This window comes from Culex quinquefasciatus, chromosome 1 (genome assembly GCF_015732765.1).
Source record: "Culex quinquefasciatus strain JHB chromosome 1, VPISU_Cqui_1.0_pri_paternal, whole genome shotgun sequence".
Lineage (NCBI taxonomy): Eukaryota > Metazoa > Arthropoda > Insecta > Diptera > Culicidae > Culex > Culex quinquefasciatus.
This window is the reverse complement of record NC_051861.1, coordinates 43,819,876-43,843,143: the sequence shown is the minus strand read 5'-3', so window position 1 is coordinate 43,843,143 and position 23,268 is coordinate 43,819,876. Positions and strand designations below refer to the sequence as shown.

At 38.1% G+C, this 23,268-nt stretch overlaps 1 protein-coding gene across 1 annotated transcript in view; it reads left to right on the top strand.

Annotated features, from left to right (window-relative positions):
- Nucleotides 1-3,483: 3,483 nt before the first annotated feature.
- Nucleotides 3,484-23,268, top strand: part of LOC6033700 (transcription factor cwo) — a 53,921-nt gene continuing 34,136 nt past the window's right edge. Inside the window, exon 1 of the mRNA XM_038249685.1 lies at nt 3,484-4,964. Within this exon, the coding sequence (XP_038105613.1) occupies nt 4,906-4,964 (59 nt within the window). The 5' untranslated portion in view covers nt 3,484-4,905. The remainder of the gene's footprint in view (nt 4,965-23,268) is intronic.

Below are 23,268 nucleotides of genomic sequence, written 5' to 3'. Positions count from 1 at the left end.
TTTTTTTCAGCGTTTTGGCTGTAGTGGCACAATTTAAGAAGAAACCCCTCAATGTTATTACATATTTGAAAAGATAATTGATTTTCCAACATAGAAATGACATGCATAATGAACAATATTATACCTGTGCTTCTCCTGAAATGAATATGTAGCGTGACGGGACAACATCGTAAAACTGGAATTTTAAAGGCACACCAAAAAATCGACACAGTTTTGACAGATTGATTTTTAAAACTTTTGCTCTGCTACGCATTATCACAAATTGAAAAACAAATCTTTTGCTCCTTGAACTGAAAGATTTGGTTGAGATTTGAGTTTTTGCCAGCCATTTCTTTTCGTGACGGGACAACGAAAGGAGCAGATTTATGAAAAAACTCCTCTCCCATTCAATGACTTGCAGACCTTATTTGGTCAATATTGTTGGCATTTCAGATAAGAAAACGCATTTGAAGCACATTGCAATTATTAGATCAAAATTAAAATGATTTTTTTCATATAAAAAATCACATTGAAAATTGAAAAAAGTTATATTTTGGTGTAGCTTCGCTAAGAATCGGTCATGTGCGGAATGTGTGATCCGCACCAAAAGTCACGTTATTTTCCACACGGCCCGTCGGCGTCGCCTATATGTGTGTATGTTGGAACAGTGCCCATCACAGTAGGCCAGTTAGCATCTCTCGTTGTTGTTGTTTTTGTTTGTACCGCGGTAGTACACATGCTAAAGACGATTCTAACACACGACCAAAGCTGGCGGCTGGGTGAGAGAGAGAGAGAGAGAGAGAGAGAGAGAGAGAGAGAGAGAGAGAGAGAGAGAGAAAGAGCGATGGCTTTCCGGGAGAGGGTCGGAGAGAATGTCTGATACTGTTTGGAAAACAACGTTGCCAGGCTGTCACAAGTGGTTTGGTTTGGGTTTGCGATTGTGTGAGCTTTATGGAGACGCATGGTATTTAAATTTTTTGCTGCTCCTTTGATCGTAGAAATTTTGTAAACACCTAAAGTTGTTTTGAACAGATCCTATAAGCTATTCCTTTGTTTATAGAACCGTTCCAAATAAATCTGGAGTTTTTTTGAAATGGTCCAATAAACCAAATTTACAGTTTTTGCTTTTTGGGTGTTTTTAATATCCCTGACTCAAGGCGGTTTCAAAAACACCCAAATAGCAAAAACTGCAAAATTTGGTTTATTGGACCTTTTAAAAAAATACTCCAGAAATTAACTTTAAGGTAACTTTACAGTAGGACGTAAACTTTGGCGTTAACGTTCAAACAATGTCCTATTAAAAAATACCGTAAAATCAATTGATATACGTAAAGTAAACTTTTCTCATGACCGTTGAAGAGTATCGGGGACGAAATTCAAAAGTGGAATTAGTGGCAATTTTATTTCTCAACTTAATGTTAACATGTTGAGATTAATGTGCCTTCCCTGTGGTGTCGTGATAAGGTCCAGCTTCCCTTTACTAAGCAATCAAATCCAGAAGAGAAAAGATCACCAGTTGTGTTGGTCCAATTGATACTATAACACAGACTTCGATTGATGTTAGATCACAGACAAATTGTAGCTATTGAATTTTTCATATTTAGACAAAAAATGAATCCTTAGTTGGGGTTTTACCTAAGAAATCAAGTCAGGGGAGTATCTCTAATGTAATTTTTCACAACTGTCCCTCTGTCACTTTGTAATTTTTAATAAAATGATCAATGTTCAAAATTTAAAAAAAGTAAACATAAGATTTATCTCACTTACTCTAACGAATCTTGATATAAAGTGTGCGAAGGATACACTGAAAGAACACATTTGTTTCTAAAGTCCTTATAAAAATATCCCATTGTATGGCACTTCCAGGGTTTTAGACGACCTAGCATTCAACTATCAAAATTTGTTAGCAAAAATTATCACAAGTGACAGGCATGATTATAGCTGATTATAATTAATGTAAAAAATGCAGTATATCTATGTATATAATTCAAAGTTTTCGTCAATTTAAAAGAAAATCATTTGGTCCGTAGTAATAATTTAGAGCAAATCATAAACATAATTAAGGGTTAGAATTTTGTCCAGCTACCTATTTCTTGTTGCGTTGTCTTATTTAGCTTTCTTTGACTTTTCAACTACAAACTGTTGCCACCCCATTCAAAAAGCATTTTTTGGCTATATTAAGTACCCAGCTTAAGATAAGCGTGGTATTTTGACTTTACACTAAACCGTCAAGTCATTGTTTCCTTTCAACCACAGAGCGATAACACTTATCAGCAGCACCAGCAGCACAGTTTTTCGACTTTCCTCGGTAGACAGAGATCACGTTTCGCTCTACGTGTAGTGCCTCCGGTTCACCACCACCACCATCATCACCACTATCGCCGCCACAACCACTTGGGGCCGGGCACTTATCAATGAACGAAGACGACTTGGTGATTCGCTCACGCGCGAGGGTGCACCATCCTCTCTTGGGAGAGTGCTTTTTTGGTTCTCTAGAGAAACGTTGTGTTGACTTCCTAATCTTGCTTTAAAATAAAACTTAATAAAACAACTATTTTTCGTGCTGCTTCAAGTTTTCTCGACACTTGTCGATCAGATTTTTATCAAGCCGATCGCCTGATTTTCGGTTGAAACATCAGAAATGATTCACTCATCGCCGAAAGAATTTTTTCCGACTCACGACTAGCTAGCTGCCAGCGTCGTGATACAAGTATTTCATGAATTTATTTGCCTACTCCGTTCGTCGACTAACCGATTGGAGTGAGAGGGAGAGCCAAACGAGTTTTCAGTAGCGATTGGTGTGGAAGTGAGAAATGGGTGGAATGGATCTGAGCAGTTTTGCGTAGTGGTCAATTCGTGCTCGAGAGTGAAAGGGTCTGAGTCATAAATTTGGAAGATCTGGTAACTGTAACGGAAGATACATCTTATTGATGTTCATGTGATTTGTTGAAGTGATTAGAAATATTTAATAATTTTAATCCGAAAGTGATTCATGTTTGATAGATGTCTTAGAGATATCATCGAACTTTAAAAATCGATTTTCTCGAAAAGTACTAAATGGTCGTTGTCACAAGATAGCACACAGCTGACGATATATAGATAGAAAATTGTCAAATTTTAAAGACCACGTGGTTTATGCATGGGTCTTTAGACTCCGACACTAGAAACCTTTTCGGAGAAAACGATTTCAAAGCAAGTTAAAGGGGAAGAATCGATACAAACGAGAGTTGCTCTTTTGCTCACTATCTTGCCCCATACGTACTGATGACAAGACAAGGACTAGATGGGATCGGTAATGAGTGAGTGATCAGTCTACAATATGGATCTATTTATAGCTTGAAAAATAACTGTTAAAAAAGTTAATTTAAAATTTAAGTTCCCAGAGAATTCCTCAGACTGTGTTCAAGAAAGAGAGAGAGAGAGAGAGCGCGCGGTTCTTTTCGCACTGGCGCGGCCGCGTGCCTGGGCTGGCTGGCTGGTATTTTAACAATGACACTCGCGGGAACCAATTTCTCTCGGTCAGTCAGTCAGAGTCAATCAAACGTTGCAGACGAAAGGCGCTCTTGGAGCAAGTACCAGTCAGTACCTAGCAGCCGGCCCAGGCCCCATTCATAACAAATTCAACGTGAACGAGTGTATGGTGTGGTGTTTGGGGGTCTTTCGAAGGAGTGTAGTATATCCGCACATTTCCTGCCCTTAAGTTTGGCTGTGGTAGCAGAGCAGCAGTTGGCGAGCCGGAAAGGAAATTCGTTCAACCAGAGCTATTTCGGTGTGTTGTTTTTCACGATTTTCGAGACAAATTCGCTGTTAATTGCTAAAATTAGCGAGTTTCGATATCACTACGAGCAGTGTCATCTTTGGGGTGTGCTTTGACGGCTGAGAAGAAATCGATACGTGTGATTCTCGTCGTGGAAAATCAAGGCAGAAAAAAATAAGTTAAAATAAAGAGTAAAGTGCCGGTCAGAGAAGAGTCACGACACTCGGTAGTGTGCGGGAAAGTGTGTGACAAAACGGTGTGAGCGTTCGGATAAAGGTGTTGGTGCTGTACAGGACCGACACGAGCTTGATTCATCACTCGACGACGACGACGTCGACCCAAGTGTTGGAAAACGTGATTCTGCCTAGCGGCGCAGTTTCATATATGCATAAATACTTTGTGAATTCGAGCGTGAAATACGTGATCAAGTAAAAGTGTCGAAGATCAAGTTCAGAGCGTGACTCAAGTGGGTTGAACTTGATCCGTGGTGGTCGCAAGCAAAGTAATTTGGTGAGGAAACACCAACAGTTTGTTTCGGTTTTACCTGTGCGAGCTACTACAAAACAACTAATTACATGTGTAAATTAGCAAGCACGAAGAATTCGATCCTGCACGACAACAAGAAACGTGTCCGGCTTTTCTTCCGCAAGCCACGTTACACGCACTATTGCTCGGTTTGGTACATTATAGAATCGGCAGCGGCCGCGGCAGAGAAGAAGTCGTTCAACGGCGCAGATCGACGGGCACGGATCAACTAAGTCTCTCTCCCACAAGAACCCAGTAAGTGCTTTGTGTGTCCACAGGACTTCCTAGTCCGACCCTTCACCACAAACAACTCTACCCACGTCGGAGTTGGCTGTACCCCTAGCAACCGGTTCTACACCGCGAGCTTTACATAACTCCCCGAGATCCCGGAGAGCGAGCACGCGCGTAAGCCCTAAGCAGTGCTACGGTGTTTCGTCGCAAGCAAGCATTCTCAGTGTCGATATAGTGTCGTCGACGACGTAGCAGGCTGTGTGGTACGTTCTGCTCGATCGCGCGTGGAAAACACCGTGTCGGTCACTGCCTTCCGAGGCGAAGAAGAAGAATAAACTTGGAGGACTAGGAAGTGCCAAAATAGTGTCGAGACTTCTTCAAGACAGAGGTTGGACAGTTCGCAGTGATCAAACATGGAAGGCTACTGGGAAGCGGCCAACGGTCACGCACCGCATCCTGTCAAATATGAGAGGTAAGTACGGTGGCGATCGCGCAAAAATAGAGTGACGCCAAACCGTCACCCCCGCCAACAACCCACCAAAAAATAATGATCCTCAAACTCTTGACCTCTAGCAAGGTTGCGCGCGTAAGGTGTCTCGTTGTTGCATTGTTTACCAGCGATTACTCGAGAAGCACAGAGTCAATCTTTTTTTTAGCCCGTAAATTTCAAGTAATTTTTGCAGCGGCTTTTATTCGCGCGATTCTATTTTCTGTTCTGGTGTGGTATTTCACACTTATTGTCGGCGGACTATAATTATCTGGCCGAAAAGACTCGCAGAGTGGCGCGCCTGTTGGCGACAAGGAATGATTTCTGAGCAATTTGATCATTCGTTTAGATGTTTTTGATTATTGTTTTTAAACATTGTCATAAACATGACTGAACAAATTGTTACTTTAAGAAAATAGATCTTCTGGATTTTGAGATGAAATCAAAATTAATCAATCAAAAATCCTTTGTGGAAAACTCCTCTAGAAACATACAATTTTTACAGGCGACTCTCTGGTTTTCGATCTTTTCTATCTCAATTCGAAACCCCTATCTATGGTTTCTCGAGTCCCGTCAAACTGCATAATGCGATGCCCTTCTTGTGTGTGTAGTCCAAACCCATACCCGCTTACTGGCAGCGAAATTATGGGAAAGTTGTATGAGACTTAGGTTATGCTGATAAAGATCATCTTCCGAGTATTAGCAGGTGACAGCCCTCGTGCTGCTTCCGATAACCCATTTCAGAATGACAGAGATCCTGGCGGCCTTATTTCGAGGTCATTGGGCATCGTCTGGCCCCACCTAAACAGAGCAAAACCCAGACAGGTTCTCGATATATCTTCAAAGTTAGGATGCCATAAGACAAAACAGGGATCAGCGCGTATTTAATGATTTTTGAAAAGTAGGTAGGGGAGAGTGGGGAGACTTGATCCCCTTTTTTGTATCGCACATAACTCTGTCAATTTCTCACAAAACTATGATCTTTTTGCATGAATTGAAAGCTTAAACATTCAACTATGTTTGGCTGATAAGGGTATTTCATCAGATAAACTCTTAGAATAATGACAAGCGTTTTAAAAAAATATTTTAAACCGGCCTTTTCAAAATGTTGGGGGTAATTTGATCCCCCTTTCAACATTTTGAAGAAATCTTAAGCAAAATTTTTCTCATTTATCCAACTTTCAATTTTCTATAAGTTACAGCAATTTCACATTAAACCTGTACGTTTGTGTTCAAAATATAACAAGTTTAGCATGAAAAATATTTAAAAACTTAAAATTTTCTTTTTTAGACCAAAATCGAGCATGTTTACAAAAGCTGGTAATTTTTGTTTACAAAACTTTTGAAAAATGGTTCAAACTGTAGTAAGTTATGTTCAACTATACTAAAGGAAACTATGTACGAAAACCCAGCCCAATTATTTAATCTTGAGGCTGATTCCAGTGACTTTAAAAATGCAGGGATCAAGTCTCCCTAAACGCACTTTTTTAAACAATTGATTGTAAAAATAGTATGACGATAAATTTAACGTCAAATGTGTAAGGGTTTTGGAGTTGATATGTTTATCAAACAATTCACGTATAAAAAATATTTTTTTGAATAATTTTTGAGTGTTTTCTATACTTATCAAAACAAAGAAAAAAGATCTCTTGGAAGTTTCTTGCAGCACTTCTTCGAAAAATGTGTGTAACTCAATTTAAACATTTTTTTTTTCATTGTTTTCTACAATGAGTTTTAGTCAATTTCGCACAACTTTCTAGAACAAAGCTAATTGTTTTACTCACATGCTGACGAGGTACAGGCTTGGGATCAAGTCTCCCCGGGGATCAAGTCTCCCCACTCTCCCCTATGCAAAATTTGATAATTTCAGTTCGGATATTTCTCACCGCGTTCCTAGGTATTTCAGTTGGGCTCACGAGCTTCTATCACGAGCAGCTTGATCATATTCCTGCCGATCGGACATACATTCTCGCATACAGATTCGCCATTATTTGATGCTCTCAATGTCTCGATATTCTTACTAGCTCGATGGATCTCTCCATTGCTCCAAAAATATTCTCCGGTTGTATTTTTTTTTCGTTTTGCATGGCTTTCTTTGACATTATTCTTTACAATTGAAAAAAATAAACCTTTTTTTCTCAACATAATACTGATTAAAACGCCGTCTGTTGGAGAAAACTGTAACATCCAATGGCTTGTGTTCAGATGACTCTCCAAATCATGACATTCTCATCTCATTTGCTACAGTGCAGTGATAGTTACGATCAGCCAAGCGTGCATATTTGTGATTTACACAAAGTACAAGCTACTAATCACGAGCCACAAATCTACTCGACCACTCTATGCGAGAGATTCGATGGTTAAATTCTTGTTCTGCGCCAAGCCACGAGCCGGAATTCAATGCGAATCGAACCCAGTCGTAAAAGGGAACAAGCGAACGTGTTTGCCGTGTGGAAACGTGATAGCTTTGTTAGTTGCTCTAACCCTTAGCGCAGCGATGGGGCGTATGTAACGTTGAACCGTTCAATTGACACGCTAAAGGTTAGTGCCATCCGGCGTCGCAGTAAGCATTTGCTGCACGCAAAACGGACATTAGGTATAAATTCCTAATTTTTAGGTATAATCGAACCTGACTGCAATAAGTTATTTTATTACTAATCGGCTATTAGTAATAAAATTACTAATAGCGTTTTAGTACGAGAATTCCTATATTTTAGGTATAATTGTAGAACCAAAATACTTTAATTTTAGGTATTTTCTGGAAAAGTGAGGGGAACAAAATTACTTATATTTAGGTATAATCCAAGATGGCGGACCATGGTTATTCCTTATTTCTAGATATAAATACCTAAATTTGAGGTATTTTCTGGAAAAGTGAGGGATCCAAAATAACTGATATTCAGGTATAATCCAAGATGGCGGACCATTATTATTCCTAATTTTTAGGAATAAATACCTAAATTTGAGGTATTTTCAGAAAAAGTGAGGGATCCAAAATTACTGATATTTAGGTATAATCCAAGATAGCGGACCATTATTATTCCTAATTTCTAGGTATAAATACCTAAATTTGAGGTATTTTCTGGAAAAGTGAGAGATCCAAAATTACTGATATTCAGGTATAATCCAAGATGGCGGACCATGATTATTCCTTATTTCTAGGTATAAATACCTAAATTTGAGGTATTTTCTGGAAAGGGAGGGATCCAAAATTACTGATATTCAGGTATAATCCAAGATGGCGGACCATTATTATTCCTAATTTTTAGGAATAAATACCTAAATTTGAGGTATTTTCAGAAAAAGTGAGGGATCCAAAATTACTAATATTTAGGTATAATCCAAGATGGCGGACCATGATAATTCCTTATTTCTAGGTATAAATACCTAAATTTGAGGTATTTTCTGGAAAAGTGAGGGATCCAAAATAACTGATATTCAGGTATAATCCAAGATGGCGGACCATTATTATTCCTAATTTTTAGGAATAAATACCTAAATTTGAGGTATTTTCAGAAAAAGTGAGGGATCCAAAATTACTGATATTTAGGTATAATCCAAGATAGCGGACCATTATTATTCCTAATTTCTAGGTATAAATACCTAAATTTGAGGTATTTTCTGGAAAAGTGAGGGATCCAAAATTACTGATATTTAGGTATAATCCAAGATGGCGGACCATGATTATTCCTTATTTCTAGGTATAAATACCTAAATTTGAGGTATTTTCTGGAAAGGGAGGGATCCAAAATTACTGATATTCAGGTATAATCCAAGATGGCGGACCATTATTATTCCTAATTTTTAGGAATAAATACCTAAATTTGAGGTATTTTCAGAAAAAGTGAGGGATCCAAAATTACTAATATTTAGGTATAATCCAAGATGGCGGACCATGATAATTCCTTATTTCTAGGTATAAATACCTAAATTTGAGGTATTTTCTGGAAAAGTGAGGGATCCAAAATTACTGATATTTAGGTATAATCCAAGATGGCGGACCATGATTATTCCTTATTTCTAGGTATAAATACCTAAATTTGAGGTATTTTCTGGAAAAGTGAGAGATCCAAAATTACTGATATTCAGGTATAATCCAAGATGGCGGACCATTATTATTCCTAATTTTTAGGAATAAATACCTAAATTTGAGGTATTTTCAGAAAAAGTGAGGGATCCAAAATTACTAAAATTTAGGAATAATCCAAGATGGCGGACCATGGTTAGTCCTTATTGCTAGGTATAAATACCTAAATTTGAGGTATTTTCTGGAAAAGTGAGGGATCCAAAATTACTGACATTCAGGTGTAATCCAAGATGGCGGACCATGATTATTTCTTATTTCTAGGTATAAATACCTAAATTTGAGGTATTTTCTGGAAAAGTGAGGGATCCAAAATTACTGATATTCAGGTATAACCCAAGATGGCGGACCATTATTATTCCTAATTTTTAGGAATAAATACCTAAATTTGAGTTATTTTCAGAAAAAAATGAGGGATCCAAAATTACTGATATTCAGGTATAATCAAAGATGGCGGACCATGATTATTCCAAATTTTTAGGTATAAAAATCTGAGGTATTTTCTGGAAAAGTGAGGGATCCAAAATTACTGATAATCAGGTATACTCAAAGATGGCGGACCATTTATTCCTTATTTCTAGGCATAAATACCTAAATTTGAGGTATTTTCTATAAACGTGAGGGATCGAAAATTACTTATACTTAAGAATAATCAAAGATCAAATTAGGTATTATCCAAGAGATATGCAGGCAGAAGAAAACAATGGTTTATATGATATTAATATTTTTATTTATATCAAACACAACTATTTCATAAATGTTCTCACCTAAAAATGAATATTAAAATTTTAAATTATATTTTTTCAATGCATCTATATTTTTAATATTAAATTTATCTTTTTTATAAATATTTTGGTTTTTTTATGTTTTAATTTTTTAATAGTTAAATATTTCAGTATATTAATATTTCAGTAGTTAAATATTTAAATATTTTAATATTTAAATATTTTAATATTTTAATATTTTAATATTTTAATATTTTAATAATTTAATATTTTAATATTTAAATATTTTAATATTTAAATATTTTAATATTTTAATATTTTAATATTTTAATATTTTAATACTTTAATATTTTAATATTTTTATATTTTTATATTTTAATATTTTAATATTTTAATATTTTAATATTTTAATATTTTAATATTTTAATATTTTAATATTTTAATATTTAAATATTTTAATTTTTTCATATTTTAATATTTTAATATTTTAATATTTTAATATTTTAATATTTTGATATTTTTATATTTTAATATTTTAATTTTTTAATATTTAATTTTTTAATATTTTAATATTTAAATATTTTAATATTTAAATATTTAAATATTTAAATATTTTAATATTTTAATATTTTAATATTTTAATATTTTAATATTTTAATATTTTAATATTTTAATATTTTAATATTTTAATATTTTAATATTTTAATATTTTAATATTTTAATATTTTAATATTTTAATATTTTAATATTTTAATATTTTAATATTTTAATATTTTAATATTTTAATATTTTAATATTTTAATATTTTAATATTTTAATATTTTAATATTTTAATATTTTAATATTTTAATATTTTAATATTTTAATATTTGAATATTTTAATATTTTAATATTTTGATATTTTTATATTTTAATATTTTAATTTTTTAATATTTAATTTTTTTATATTTTAATATTTAAATATTTTAATATTTTAATATTTAAATATTTTAATATTTGAATATTTTAATATTTGAATATTTTAATATTTTAATATTTTAATATTTTAATATTTTAATATTTTAATATTTTAATATTTTAATATTTTAATATTTTAATATTTTAATATTTTAATATTTTAATATTTTAATATTTTAATATTTTAATATTTTAATATTTTAATTTTTTAATATTTTAATATTTTAATATTTTAATTTTTTAATATTTTAATATTTTAATATTTTAATATTTTAATATTTTACTATTTTAATATTTTAATGTTTTACTATTTTAATGTTTTAATATTTTAATATTTTGATGTTTTAATATTTTAATATTTTAATATTTTAATATTTTAATATTTTAATATTTTAATATTTTAATATTTTAATATTTTAATATTTTAATATTTTAATATTTTAATATTTTAATATTTTAATATTTTAATATTTTAATATTTTAATATTTTAATATTTTAATATTTTAATATTTTAATATTTTAATATTTTAATATTTTAATATTTTAATATTTTAATATTTTAATATTTTAATATTTTAATATTTTAATATTTTAATATTTTAATATTTTAATATTTCAATATTTTAATATTTTAATATTTTGATATTTCAATATTTTAATTTTTAACTTAGGTATTTTCCAAGAATTATGCAGGCAGAAGAAAAACAAAATTTTAAATGATATTCATATTTTTATTTACATAAAACACAACTTTTGCATTAATGTACGTACCTAAAATAAATATTAAATGATTTTAATATTTTAACATTATAATTTTGTATAATATTATATAATATATCTTAAATATTTCATTATTTATTTATTTTAAATATCTTTTATTATTTTAAGATTTTAATATTTTTACAACTTCAGCATTTTAATCTTTAAATATTTGGAATTTTAGAATATAAGATTTTTTGGAGTTTTAAAATGTTTGGAATTAGAGATTTTTAAAATTTTCTCTCTCTCCCCTCTCTTTCTATTTTCTCGCTCTTCCTGTTCCCTGCTATCTCTCTCTTCCCTTCCTCTCAATTCAACTTTTTCTCTTTCTCTCCTACCCTCTCTCCCTTTCTTTCTCTCCCATATTTTCTCTCCTCTCTCTCTCCCACCTTCTCTCTACCTCTCCTACTCTCTCTCCTTCTCCTACTATCTCTCTCCCTCTCCTACTATCTCTCCCTCTCCTACTATCTCTCCATCTCCTACTCTCTCTCCAACTATATCTCTTATCTCTCTCTTTCTTCATCTTTGCCCCTCTCACTCCCACTTTCTCTCTCTCTTACTTTCTATCTCTCTCTTCCTCTACCCTCACCCTATCTCTTTCCCACATTTTCTTTCGCTCTTCCCCTCCAGCCTTCTCTCACAAACTCCCCCTTTTCTACTTTCTCTCTCCCTTTCCCATTTTCGCTCTCTTTCATCCCCTCTTCTCTCCCACTTTTTCTCTCCCTCTCCTCTTCTCTCTCCCACTTTCTCTTTCTTTCTCTCTTTCTCTTCGTCTACCCCCACCCATTCACTTTCAGTCTCTCATACACACACGAGCACACACACGAGCACACACACACACACACACACACACACACACACACACACACACACACACACACACACACACACACACACACACACACACACACACACACACACACACACACACACACACACACACACACACACACACACACACACACACACACGAACACTTTCACAAACGCATACATACACACACCCGCAACGTCCAACCAAATCACAAAAAGATAAAAATTGGTTCGTCAAACTCAAACTCGATACAACTTTTCATTCACACAATCGCCATGGTCGCACAATCTACACGGTTGGGGTCCGTTTATACTTCCCCTTTCCAGCTCTTCCGCACATATCCGTCCCGAGATCCGTCCTCCAGAGCACGAGAGGGAAGTGGCGGCTTTTTTAATTCCGCCGGGAGTTGAAGGTTCCGTCCTCCTCCTCCTTCTCTTCCACAAGTACGCGGGCCACACTTCCTCTAACAAGGATGCTCCGGGTTCCGTTCTCCGTGCAGAACCGGAGAGCCACTTTTCTTCCTGCACAAAACTTACCTTGCCAAAGTTCCTAAGTTTTCAGCAGCACTGCGGAACACCAACTCACAGCCACGAAATTATTTTGTTTTGACTTGTCAAAACGTGAATCGCAATTTTAGAACTAAAAAAAATACTAAAATTAAGGAATTTTTAAGAAGTACTTCAGTGTTCTAAAAAAATCCTAAATTTTAGGAAGAAAAAAATACTAATTTTTAGGTATAATTTGACAAGCTAGAACATAAGTTCAAAAAATACTAAAAATTAGGAATTTATACCTAATGTCCGTTTTGCGTGTGGATCATTGATTGCTACGCCCCGCGCTCGTTTCAAACTGGGAGACTTTGTGGGAACTGCCGCCGAGCGGAGAGCTGTTCTGGAATTATCACGTGATCGACATGTGGGATCGCGTAGTTTGCTATTCGCTGTACCTTTATAGACCAGTTGCATGCTACCACGTGTCGGCGTAGCGCAGCGGCGTTTGGAATTTTACACCGGAAAGCCCATGTAGCGCTTTATCTGAGCCAAACGGCTGGTTTAGTGGTCTTGTTGGAACATTTTTGTGATTGTACTTTTTTTGCGCAACGAGACGTTTGTTTATGATGTGTTGTCACGAGAGTAATTTTTTAACAAGAGGATGGATATTAAGGAGATTCAGTTTCCAGTAATTGCTATTAATTTTTATAAAAAAAACATATAAAAAACATTTGAAAAAACACTTTTGAACAAATTACAAAATTATTCTTCAAAATACGAGAGTGTTGACCTTTACTAAAGTGAATTTATTAGCTAATTTGGAAGGATGTCGTGAAACCGTTTAATTTAGGTATAATGTTGGGACCCTTCAAAGATGTTTTTGCAATATAAATAGATTTCGCTTTTAAATGATATCCATAATTATTTCATTATATTTTTTTACATAGTTGAGAGGTACTTAAATTTTGGTCAACTCCGGGTATTTCTCAGATCTTTGACTCGTAATCGATAACATATTTGGCTATTTGGCAGCAAAATTCTATAAGATTTACGACCTAGAAAAAGTTTGTATATAAAGTACAATATAAATGTCAGTTTTAGGAAATTCAAAATTTTCTTGAAACTTGGAAGTTGACTAAAATAGGAAAAAATGATTTTCTTAAGTTTTATATTAGGCCGACGCAATGATTAAAAAATTAGATTTGTCGTCTAGTAAAAATGTTTTCTTAGTGAAGGTTCAACTAGACAATTTCGTCAAGATTCAATGTTTGTGGGTAAAAGTAAAAATATTTGTGTAGATCTTGACAGTTTGTTTTTGATATAATTTTCTCCAGTTTGGTAAACTTGTTTTTTTTAAAACCCTTCAGTCAGACGACTTTGGCTGAAAATGGCAAACTATAAGTACAGTTAGACCGGAAGCAACGTTCTTGAACGGTCTTGTTGACAAAATAGCGAAAACCCTCGACCAAATAACCACTCATCAAGCGTTTATAAGCCGGACGTGAAGTACCTGGCACTATGCGGTTTGCTTACTAAACTGACGTCCCAAAGTACACGCTCTGGGTGGCTTTAGCATCAGCAGTTCCGCGAATCTAACGGACACCCCAAACGGCACTTACCAACACGTGTCTGCGCAATGCATCAGCTGCTACCGCGTTCGGTTTGGTGGAAATGCATTCTCTGTAAATCGTCATGATGACGATAGAATTGAAGCTTTTTACCCTCTCGTACACACACTTACAAACGAGCAAACACGTGCAAACTCTTGCGCACTTGAGTCCGCACTTACACTTACACTTGTTGATAACAAACACTTGGTCGGCTTGGGTTCGTACCCCTCGAGAGAGTTCGGTGGAAATTTGCCTACGTGACTTCGCCGCAAGTTCCGATCGCGTCCCGATTTACGGCCTTTTTTTCTGCTGAATCGAGCTCACATTGTGGACGGTTGTGTGCGGATGTTGCTGGGTTTGGTTGTGTGAGAGAACTTGAACGTGGTGTATTTTTTTTTTGCCGTAGCGATGTTGTTGGTAGCGATGATGGATAGACGGTACGGTTACTCGCAGTTGATGCCCGTTCCGCGATACGGAGTTGGTTGCCGTAGCTAAGCCGCAGCTAAGCCAGATCACGCGATCCATCTCACTAATCATCGGCGTTGTCGTCATCACTGGTACTAAGCTGGTTCAGACCAAAATACTCACTAAATATTTAGTTTTGGTATGGGATCCAGAGCTTGTGATCACTTTGGATTCGGACTGAAATATATACGTGGGCTTGCGAAACATTTTTTTTTTGGTTCAGTACTTGTACTTGTATATTTTTGAATTGGCGAAAACATGAAGATTCTGATTAATAATTCTGCTGATATTGTTCTCATTCAAACCAAACTCTGTTGACATTAAGTGATTATGAAGCAACTGTCATCCGTTATCAGCTTTTCTACTAACGAATTAGGTTATACGCCGACTCGATTTGGAGGTGAGAAGGAGTGCACTGTTTACAGTGCACACGAGCTGTCAAATGACGTCTCGGCGTAAAACCTAATGGTTGATATTCTCCACCCATCGCGTCACTAATACATCTTCACAACAGTAATATTGAAAGAGAGTGCAGAGAATGGTTGCATTCTGGTTCTCCCAGCCCTCTGTCACGACGGCCATGTTTATGAAACCTAAATGTTCGACGCGAACATGAAGACAACAAAGAAGATGAAGAAGGCATTTGCTGTCAAAATTTGAAAATAAACAAACCGCGTGGTGAAAAAAGGCATAATTTCATAATGTTGAAATGATTTCCATGAAAAAATAACGACACGGGACGGATTTCCAAACACAAGTTCCCGAAGGACCCTATCCGCCAGAGACTATGGATAAATGCCCCGCGAAATTGCGATAAAGACAGTTTTGCAAGTTAGAAGTTCAGATTTGTTCGAACCACTTCGCGATGAACTTCTTGTGATTCCACAAAAGGTCGGATTCTACACAAGTACGCGATTCCTTCGATTCCCTGTGCGAGTCGACAGCGGGAGTGGGACAGTCCTCGGAGAAGGTTATCGAAGGATGCTCGGAAAGACCAGCTCCGCCACAATCATCGGAATCACGGATGTTTCTGCACTTGGTCGGTTAATCCCTGCCAGAGATTGCAGCGAGTTGTTCGGAAAGATCTACAGCGGGACTTGGCCAGGCCCCGGTCCAGTACTACCCGGCAAATCTTCTCGGTCAATCGGAAGCAACAGTTCTCACCTTTTTTCGCAACAGATTTGCACACACAAAAAGTGATGTTTCTTGAAGATTTGGTGTAAACAAACAGACAACACCAATACTGCTACACTCACAGAGCCCACGCAGCAGTATTAGTGAAGAGCCCACGATAAACAACGTGGGCTCTTCACTAATACTACTACGTGGGCTCTTCGAGGTTTTGGTGACTGTCAAACGTTCTAGCCATTTACAGTGGTGCCAGAGGGTTGGGTTCTCCGCTACCTACCAACAGAAGATCGTTGCGCATTTAGTAAAGAAATAGACTCTCGAGCAAAGGACAACGGATCGAATATTGGTATAAACATAAGCATGAGAAGTTTCATTGTTTCGCAACTTTTCAAATGCCCCATATCATGCTGATCAATACCGGCGCCTGCTACGACCACTGGGAAGTGGATGGGAATGTTAGTCCGTTATGTGATAGAGACCGCCCAATCGACTGCATATCCGACAAATTATCACGTGAGTTTTGAAGGGGTTAGTAGATAGGTATGAGAGGACTGTGGATCGAATATCGATATAGCTAAATTTTTTAAGTGTTTATGAGCTGAAACTACTTCAGTCAGAACTTCAGTCTAAAATGTCAGAAAATTTGACCGCTCCCGTGCGGTTGTACCGTTTTTTGTTATCGTAACTTTAGCGTCAATATTTGTTCTGGACCTTTTCCCTCCCAGTCCAATCAACCAACTCCGTTGGCGACCACTCCCATGTTCATCAACACCACACACGACGCGTTTGCGTGACACAATCGCGCTGCAAACCTCTTTCGCAACAGAAAATAAAGATTTTATTTTCGCATCGATGGGGCCAGCACTAGGATGGCGCAATATGCCCCAACGCAACAACAAAATGTCACGTTCGAGAATACCTCCGAAGACGCGTGAGGAATCGATGATGACGGAGGGGGGGCGCGCGGACACAATCCGGAGGATTTGCGATTTCGCGCGTTCTTTCTCTCTAAAAAAGTTCTAAGAAAAACAGATCCCACAATGTGGCGCCTACGCGGCGCGGCCAGCCGTCCGGCCGACCTGCCGAGAAGTTTTTATTGCTCTCGACGTGTTATTCACTCTAATAAAAGCATGATTTCATTTTTAGCACGTGTCTGGCGCAAAACAGCGACGCGGAGGGAAGCGTAGAACCAAGAAAAGTTTAGTGCCTCGAGTCACGAAAGAAGGTCACGTATCACGTGATTTCGTGCCACTTTTCTCCGAATGTGGCAACAACAACTTGATGGTGATAGACGCCGCCGCCGCCGCCGGAGTTCCTCGGTCGCGAAAAATAACCCGTGTCTTTGCGCCAGAGTGAGGCACAATCACAGACAAACGGAAGGGAAACTTGTGGCGGTTATGCGGTTCACTTTACCTCTATGCCGATTGGCCTTTAGCTGTGACCTGAATAAAGGCAGTCCAATGTGAATAAACATAGAGGTATCCTGTCAAATCGAGAACGTTGATGAAGGCTCTATTAAATGACAACTACACGCTTACCAGAAAAAGTTCAAAATTTGAATAAAATCTGCAACTTGTCTGTGGCGAAACGATGAGCTAACGAACCGGTCAGCATCATCGCCGGTCCGTGCACCAGTACCGACCAAAGGAGAAGGGGAACCGTGACGACGATGATGGTGATATTGATTTTTGTCGCCATCTAGTGGCACTATCTCGTAGAGAAGTGTATTAAAAATAGTAGAGCAGTGATCTGATTCAGCGCGTCGTTCGACAGCTGCTGCACCCTAGATAGCTGAATGAGATGACTGTTTGGCGCTCGGCGGCGCATCAAACTCTCGCCAAAACATGGCGGTGGTTGAATCGGATCGAACCGTGCTAAAAACACCGGGTGCCAAATCGATCCTGTACCAGCGGCGTGCTCACTCGGGCCGCGGTCAACGACGCGATTGGACGGCGAAATGATCGCTTCGAACGCGAATAAATCCGGTCGCAAGTGGCGAGGTGGAGAGAGCGCCGCCGCCGCCATGATTTAGCAGCTTGTGATCGCCGTTTGGGTTAAAATTTTCGGCGGTATGTTTTGGTATTTTGTTGTTTCCCATCCCATTTCTGCGCGCTCATGCTTTAGCGCTATTTTTGCGGCACGGGTTGTTTGGTTTTTTTTTTGCTCGTTGGGTGACTCTCGAAACGATTCAGGTTTTATTTTTAGCTCCCCAATTTTCTCACCGCTCGGTCGAAGCGATCGATCAACAACACGTTTGGTCAGTTTCTCGAGAGTTTTTGGTTGCGGGTGAATGATATTCTCGTTTTGCCCCGGTATCGCCGGGTTCGTGAGGAACGGTTCAGCCGTGAAGCTTGCTCACAACACGTTCGTCAGCTGACGTAAATGAGAAATGTTTACGAGTTGACGAACTCGGCGAGCGCCAGCTACCGAAAGGCGCTCCGATTGCTTCTAATTTTGTTTGTCGATCGGAAATTTTCTGTTATTTTAGGGGTTTTGCTTTTTCAACTGTCCCGAAAACAATCGGCCATTAGAGTGTGTGGGCATCATAAGCACGCACCTGTCACGCGCAATCCCTGTCATGTGACGCCCCCCGCTAGGTGGATTCATGCCCGCCACCCTGTTTGGACCAAAACCGGAAAGGCGTGAACATGGCCTTGAACGTCCAATATACTGTTCAAACAAGCTACTTCGCACACACACACACACACACACTCATTGCGTCGTGTTCGTGACATTCGCTCGTCATCGCAGCAGTCGGCGATGCCGAGCCGCCTCGGTTTCCTTTCCTTCGGCTACTAGGATTTCTATTTTCGTCTTGGCCTGCCCCTCGGTCGACCCTTTCCACCAGTGTTTAACTTCCAGCGCGCCACATTTCGCCAAATTCCACGCCGCCTTCGTCTCGCCGTTAAACGGCGCGTCGCCCCCTCCTGTTGCTGTCAGTAGAGTCACATTGCGGCGGTATGGTTTTTTTTTTTCGTTATTTGCGTCACGTTTTCATCACGCGAACACCCCAACGGACCATCAGCACTAAAGTGTTGTTGGTTCGGTGGGCAAGTTGTTTCACGAAGACGGGCTTATAAATAGCACTAAAGCAATTTCCTTTTGGCTTGTGCTGTTTCGAAAATAACTTTCTTCACGACGCTTAATGTTTTGGTTTTGCGTGTAAGGTTACCGGGTCGTGCTGAATAATGAGTGCGCGCGCTCACTCTCGATCACTATCTCTGATGTTAAGTCAGACGTGACGTGACCAAATAACACTATACCTTCGGTATCGCTTAGCGAGCTGCTCGAGCACGAGTTCAACTCGTGAGCCGGGAGTTGACTCGTCTTTGTCGTCATCCAGGCTGATGATTCTGAAAGCAAGACGAAGAAGCAGTAAAAAAAAATCGCCGAGTCATGTGACTAACCAGACGGACTAGTCTCTCTCTCTCTCTCTCTCTCTCTCGCTGTCCAGGAAATGTGTGGCGTGCGATTGGCGATGGTTCTCGAAAGATTCAATTCCAAACAGAACAGAACTCAGAAACCCAGAGCCAGTTCAATTTTGTACAGGTGACTGGAAAATTCCACCATGTAAACAGCGTGTGAACTGGATGTTGATGAGCGAATAAATTAAGACCTGTGGACCTGATATAACTGAAAGGGATCATTGTTTAACGGCCACGTTCAACGGGGTTGATCTTACTTCAACCAGTTTATGTCATAAGCGTTTATCAGTTTTTGTCGATTAAGGAAATCGTCAAATTTCGTAGATTGAAAGATTAAATTTAATTAATATTTCATTTCTCGATTCTCCAAAATTACATCTATCCACAAACATCTTTTTAAAGGTAGAAATATACGTGCTGATCAAAACGAAAGCCCTTAACAATTTGAGAAAACCCAGTAAAAAAAAGCGATTCACGCTGTTGCTATACGCGATGATGACTCATAATTTCGCTGGAAACAGTGTTTAATCATGCATGTTTTTCACTCACGTGTTCACCCGAGGGAATGCTCTGCTAGAGTTTTCTCATCTTTTGTGATCGTTTGTGATTAGTGATAGGAACAATTAGTTCGATTAGCATGATTAAGGCATCGCTGGTCGAGCTCACGTTTGAAATGAAAACATTGATAAGTGTTTAATGTTTCACAATAAATTATGTGTAGCATATGGAGTATACTCTAAAGATGCTGAGTAGTGCCAAAATTAAAAATGGAATTAACAAGTGTTGGTTAGTTCAGCGATTGGAAATAGCCTTTTTCATATATATATAAATTTTAATTATAAATGCTTCGAGCAGCAACTTACATAATTGATTAAACTTTAGAGTCCTTTGAAAAAGGCAGCGCCAGTTGTGTATGGTGTATTTCGGGTAAGCGAGACTTCGGATATTAGAGTCTAAACTGTATTAAAAAAAAAACAATAAACAAACAAATTGTTGAACGAACACCTCCTTGATCCAAAGAAAAATCAAACTAAAAATTAAGTGGTAAAAGATTAGTCCAAAAAGCACGCCGTTTCGAGACCATGCCGGTTTCCGCTTACGTATTTTCCGCAAAAATAGCACCGCCTCCGTTTGGAATTCACCGAACGAACGGTACGCGACCTTTCATAGCGGAACTCAACCGCACGTCATTTGCTGCGAATGTCACGCGCGCGCACACACCTTTTTCACTATACCTACCGCTCTCAGGCAACAACTCCGTTTGATCACCTTGACTTCTTAACGGGCTCGAGCGATCAGTTGACCATATTCAGCGATTGCCCGTAGTGGATTCTGGGGAGCCTGCGTGAGGGAGGTGCAGTTGGTTGCAAAAAAGTACCATCGAATCCATGTAGAACTGTCAAAATTCGATTTTTTAGTTGCCTTGCTAAGAGCGAAACTTATCTAACTGAAAATTGTTGCTCAACTGTTGCTGCCACTGGCAGTGCAACAAGCTGCAACCCGACCTTCCCTCATTAAGGTCCTTCAGTGGGGTCTAGTAGTCATATTTGGTAGCACTACGGAGACAAAGCACACGGCACTCTAACTGGTTACCCCGCGCGACAAGCCCACCAGAAACGGCTCAGAAACCTGCTCCTGAGAGCACGTCAACAACGGAACGTTCGGTCGTTGGACATTCTGCGAGGAGAAGGGCTCCACCGCAAGATCACGCGGTCGGATCAATAAATCAAAACGGGCCCGAGGGGCACGACGGTGGTGGCGGTGGTGGTCTCTCCGAACAAAGAACGTGGCGCAAGAACTCTCAATTTCCGCGTTGCCATTTCAGGAGAAGGGTTTTACGGAGCCGGTTCTTGCTTGTTTTGCTTGCTTGCTGGCTTGTAGAAGGTGGATTATATTCACCGTCCGTTGGCGAACTTGCGGTGTACTCGGAATAAATTTAATGGTGAATTGCGAACACGTGTTTGAGCGATTCGTCAGCTACACTCGCGTAGCCGGCTGAACGAGCTTTCGAGACACGTGTTCGAAGGCGTGGGATGTCTGTAATCGTGTGCGATACGGAGATTATAGCGCATTCCTGCCAACAACGACCTGTTAGGAAAGAAACAGGCCAAAAGCAGGGTCAACTACACCCTACGGTAGAACGCTACTAGTTTGACTGTCGTTAATGATTGCCATATTCAGCTGCAAGTCACCATCGCACCTTTGCTCGAAATTCCAGTGCACGTCCAGCAATTGACACAAACACACCCACCGTCGTCATCGTCGTCGTCTTCCTCGGCAGCTACCGGACACCAACCGTCCACTGAACCGTAGTCTGCGCCGCCATATTAGTATACAGCTTCATTACGGAAGGCTGGTCTGCAATAATGATGATGATGGTGCGTTGGCTGCTGGTTCTGAATACAGGAACCCGTGGTCAAACCGGCACGACAGTTTCACAATTAACGTGATTGGACTGCTTTATCGACCCGCGTTTTACGGACGGTCAGCTACAATCGCGGCGCAGTAGGCGGTAACGTCGCGCCGTACACCTCCTCTGCTCTTCAGCTAGAGTTTCTTTTGTTTTGCGGATCAATCAATCCGGTCACGTACGTGGTGCGATAAACGGGGAGATCGTGACGGACGGCCAAATCGAGTTATTTATTGGATTTCAATCGATTATTCCGCGTACCAGGATGACCGACCACCCCCGATGGTGGAGGGATTCCGGGTGGTGGCTGTGCGAAATTGTGAACACGCGTGAGTAGACTAAAGTTGAGTTGATTTTCTTCGAATTGTAATTTATGGAAGAACAACGAAAACTTGTCGAAAAAACGTTATCGTTTCACACATAGTAAAATTAAATTAATTTGGATAAAACATTTTATTTATCTGTTTTATCAATCAACTTCAAGTAAAAGAAAATATTTTATTACAATTTAAAGATTGTGGCTCTTTTCTAATATAAAAATTATGTTTAAATGTATTTTTTATTTTAAAAAATCGGAAAATTTACCAAAGGTTTAATTGTTTTTGGTATAGCAGCAGTTTTTTTTAAATAAAAAAAAGACCGAATTACGCACATCCAACTGGAAGTTGGAACATTCGCCTACTCCATTCGAAGTTAGGCTCGGTTTGTCTTTATTTTTCATTCTCGATATCAACTCTACAACCTTTCAGCAACTAACTGTCCGATTTTCAATGTCAAAAAATAAAATTGAAATATTTTTTTACTTAAATTGAAATTGTAAATATTTTTGTTACTAACTGTCCGATTTTATTTGTAAAAAAAATGAATTGTTAACCTTTATTGAAGCTATTAATCAATCCATCTATAAAAAGAATGTAACACCTTCCAAATTTGATTCCGCGGATCCGCAAACTCCACGGCTGTTGTCGTTCACCCTTTCGAAAATTCCCCACAACAGTCTCAGGAATACATTTAAAAAATGCAGCTAAAAATAACTCGTCGTCGCCAATTATCCGTTCTCTCTCTTCTTTTCCGTCCACCCTGAGCAGCCTCAAAACTTGATTCAAGTTTTGTTTGAAGCTTGTTTTTTTTTGGTCCTGGCCAACTTGACTGCAAACCAAAACAAAGGAAACACAACCCCACACTGCCGCTTTATCCGGGACTTTGGTTATACCGACTTTTGTAAAAAGCTGCGTCATTGGATTTTAAAACAAAAAAAAATTAGATATTTAAGAAACTTCCAGAACGAAAAAAGGATTTTAATTATTAACTATCTGATTAAATTTCTATTTTGTTATTCTAAATTTTTCCGGACATTCATCAACTCGTTTTCGAATGCAGTTGTTGCCAACGATGACGACAAAGGAGAGGACGAATTT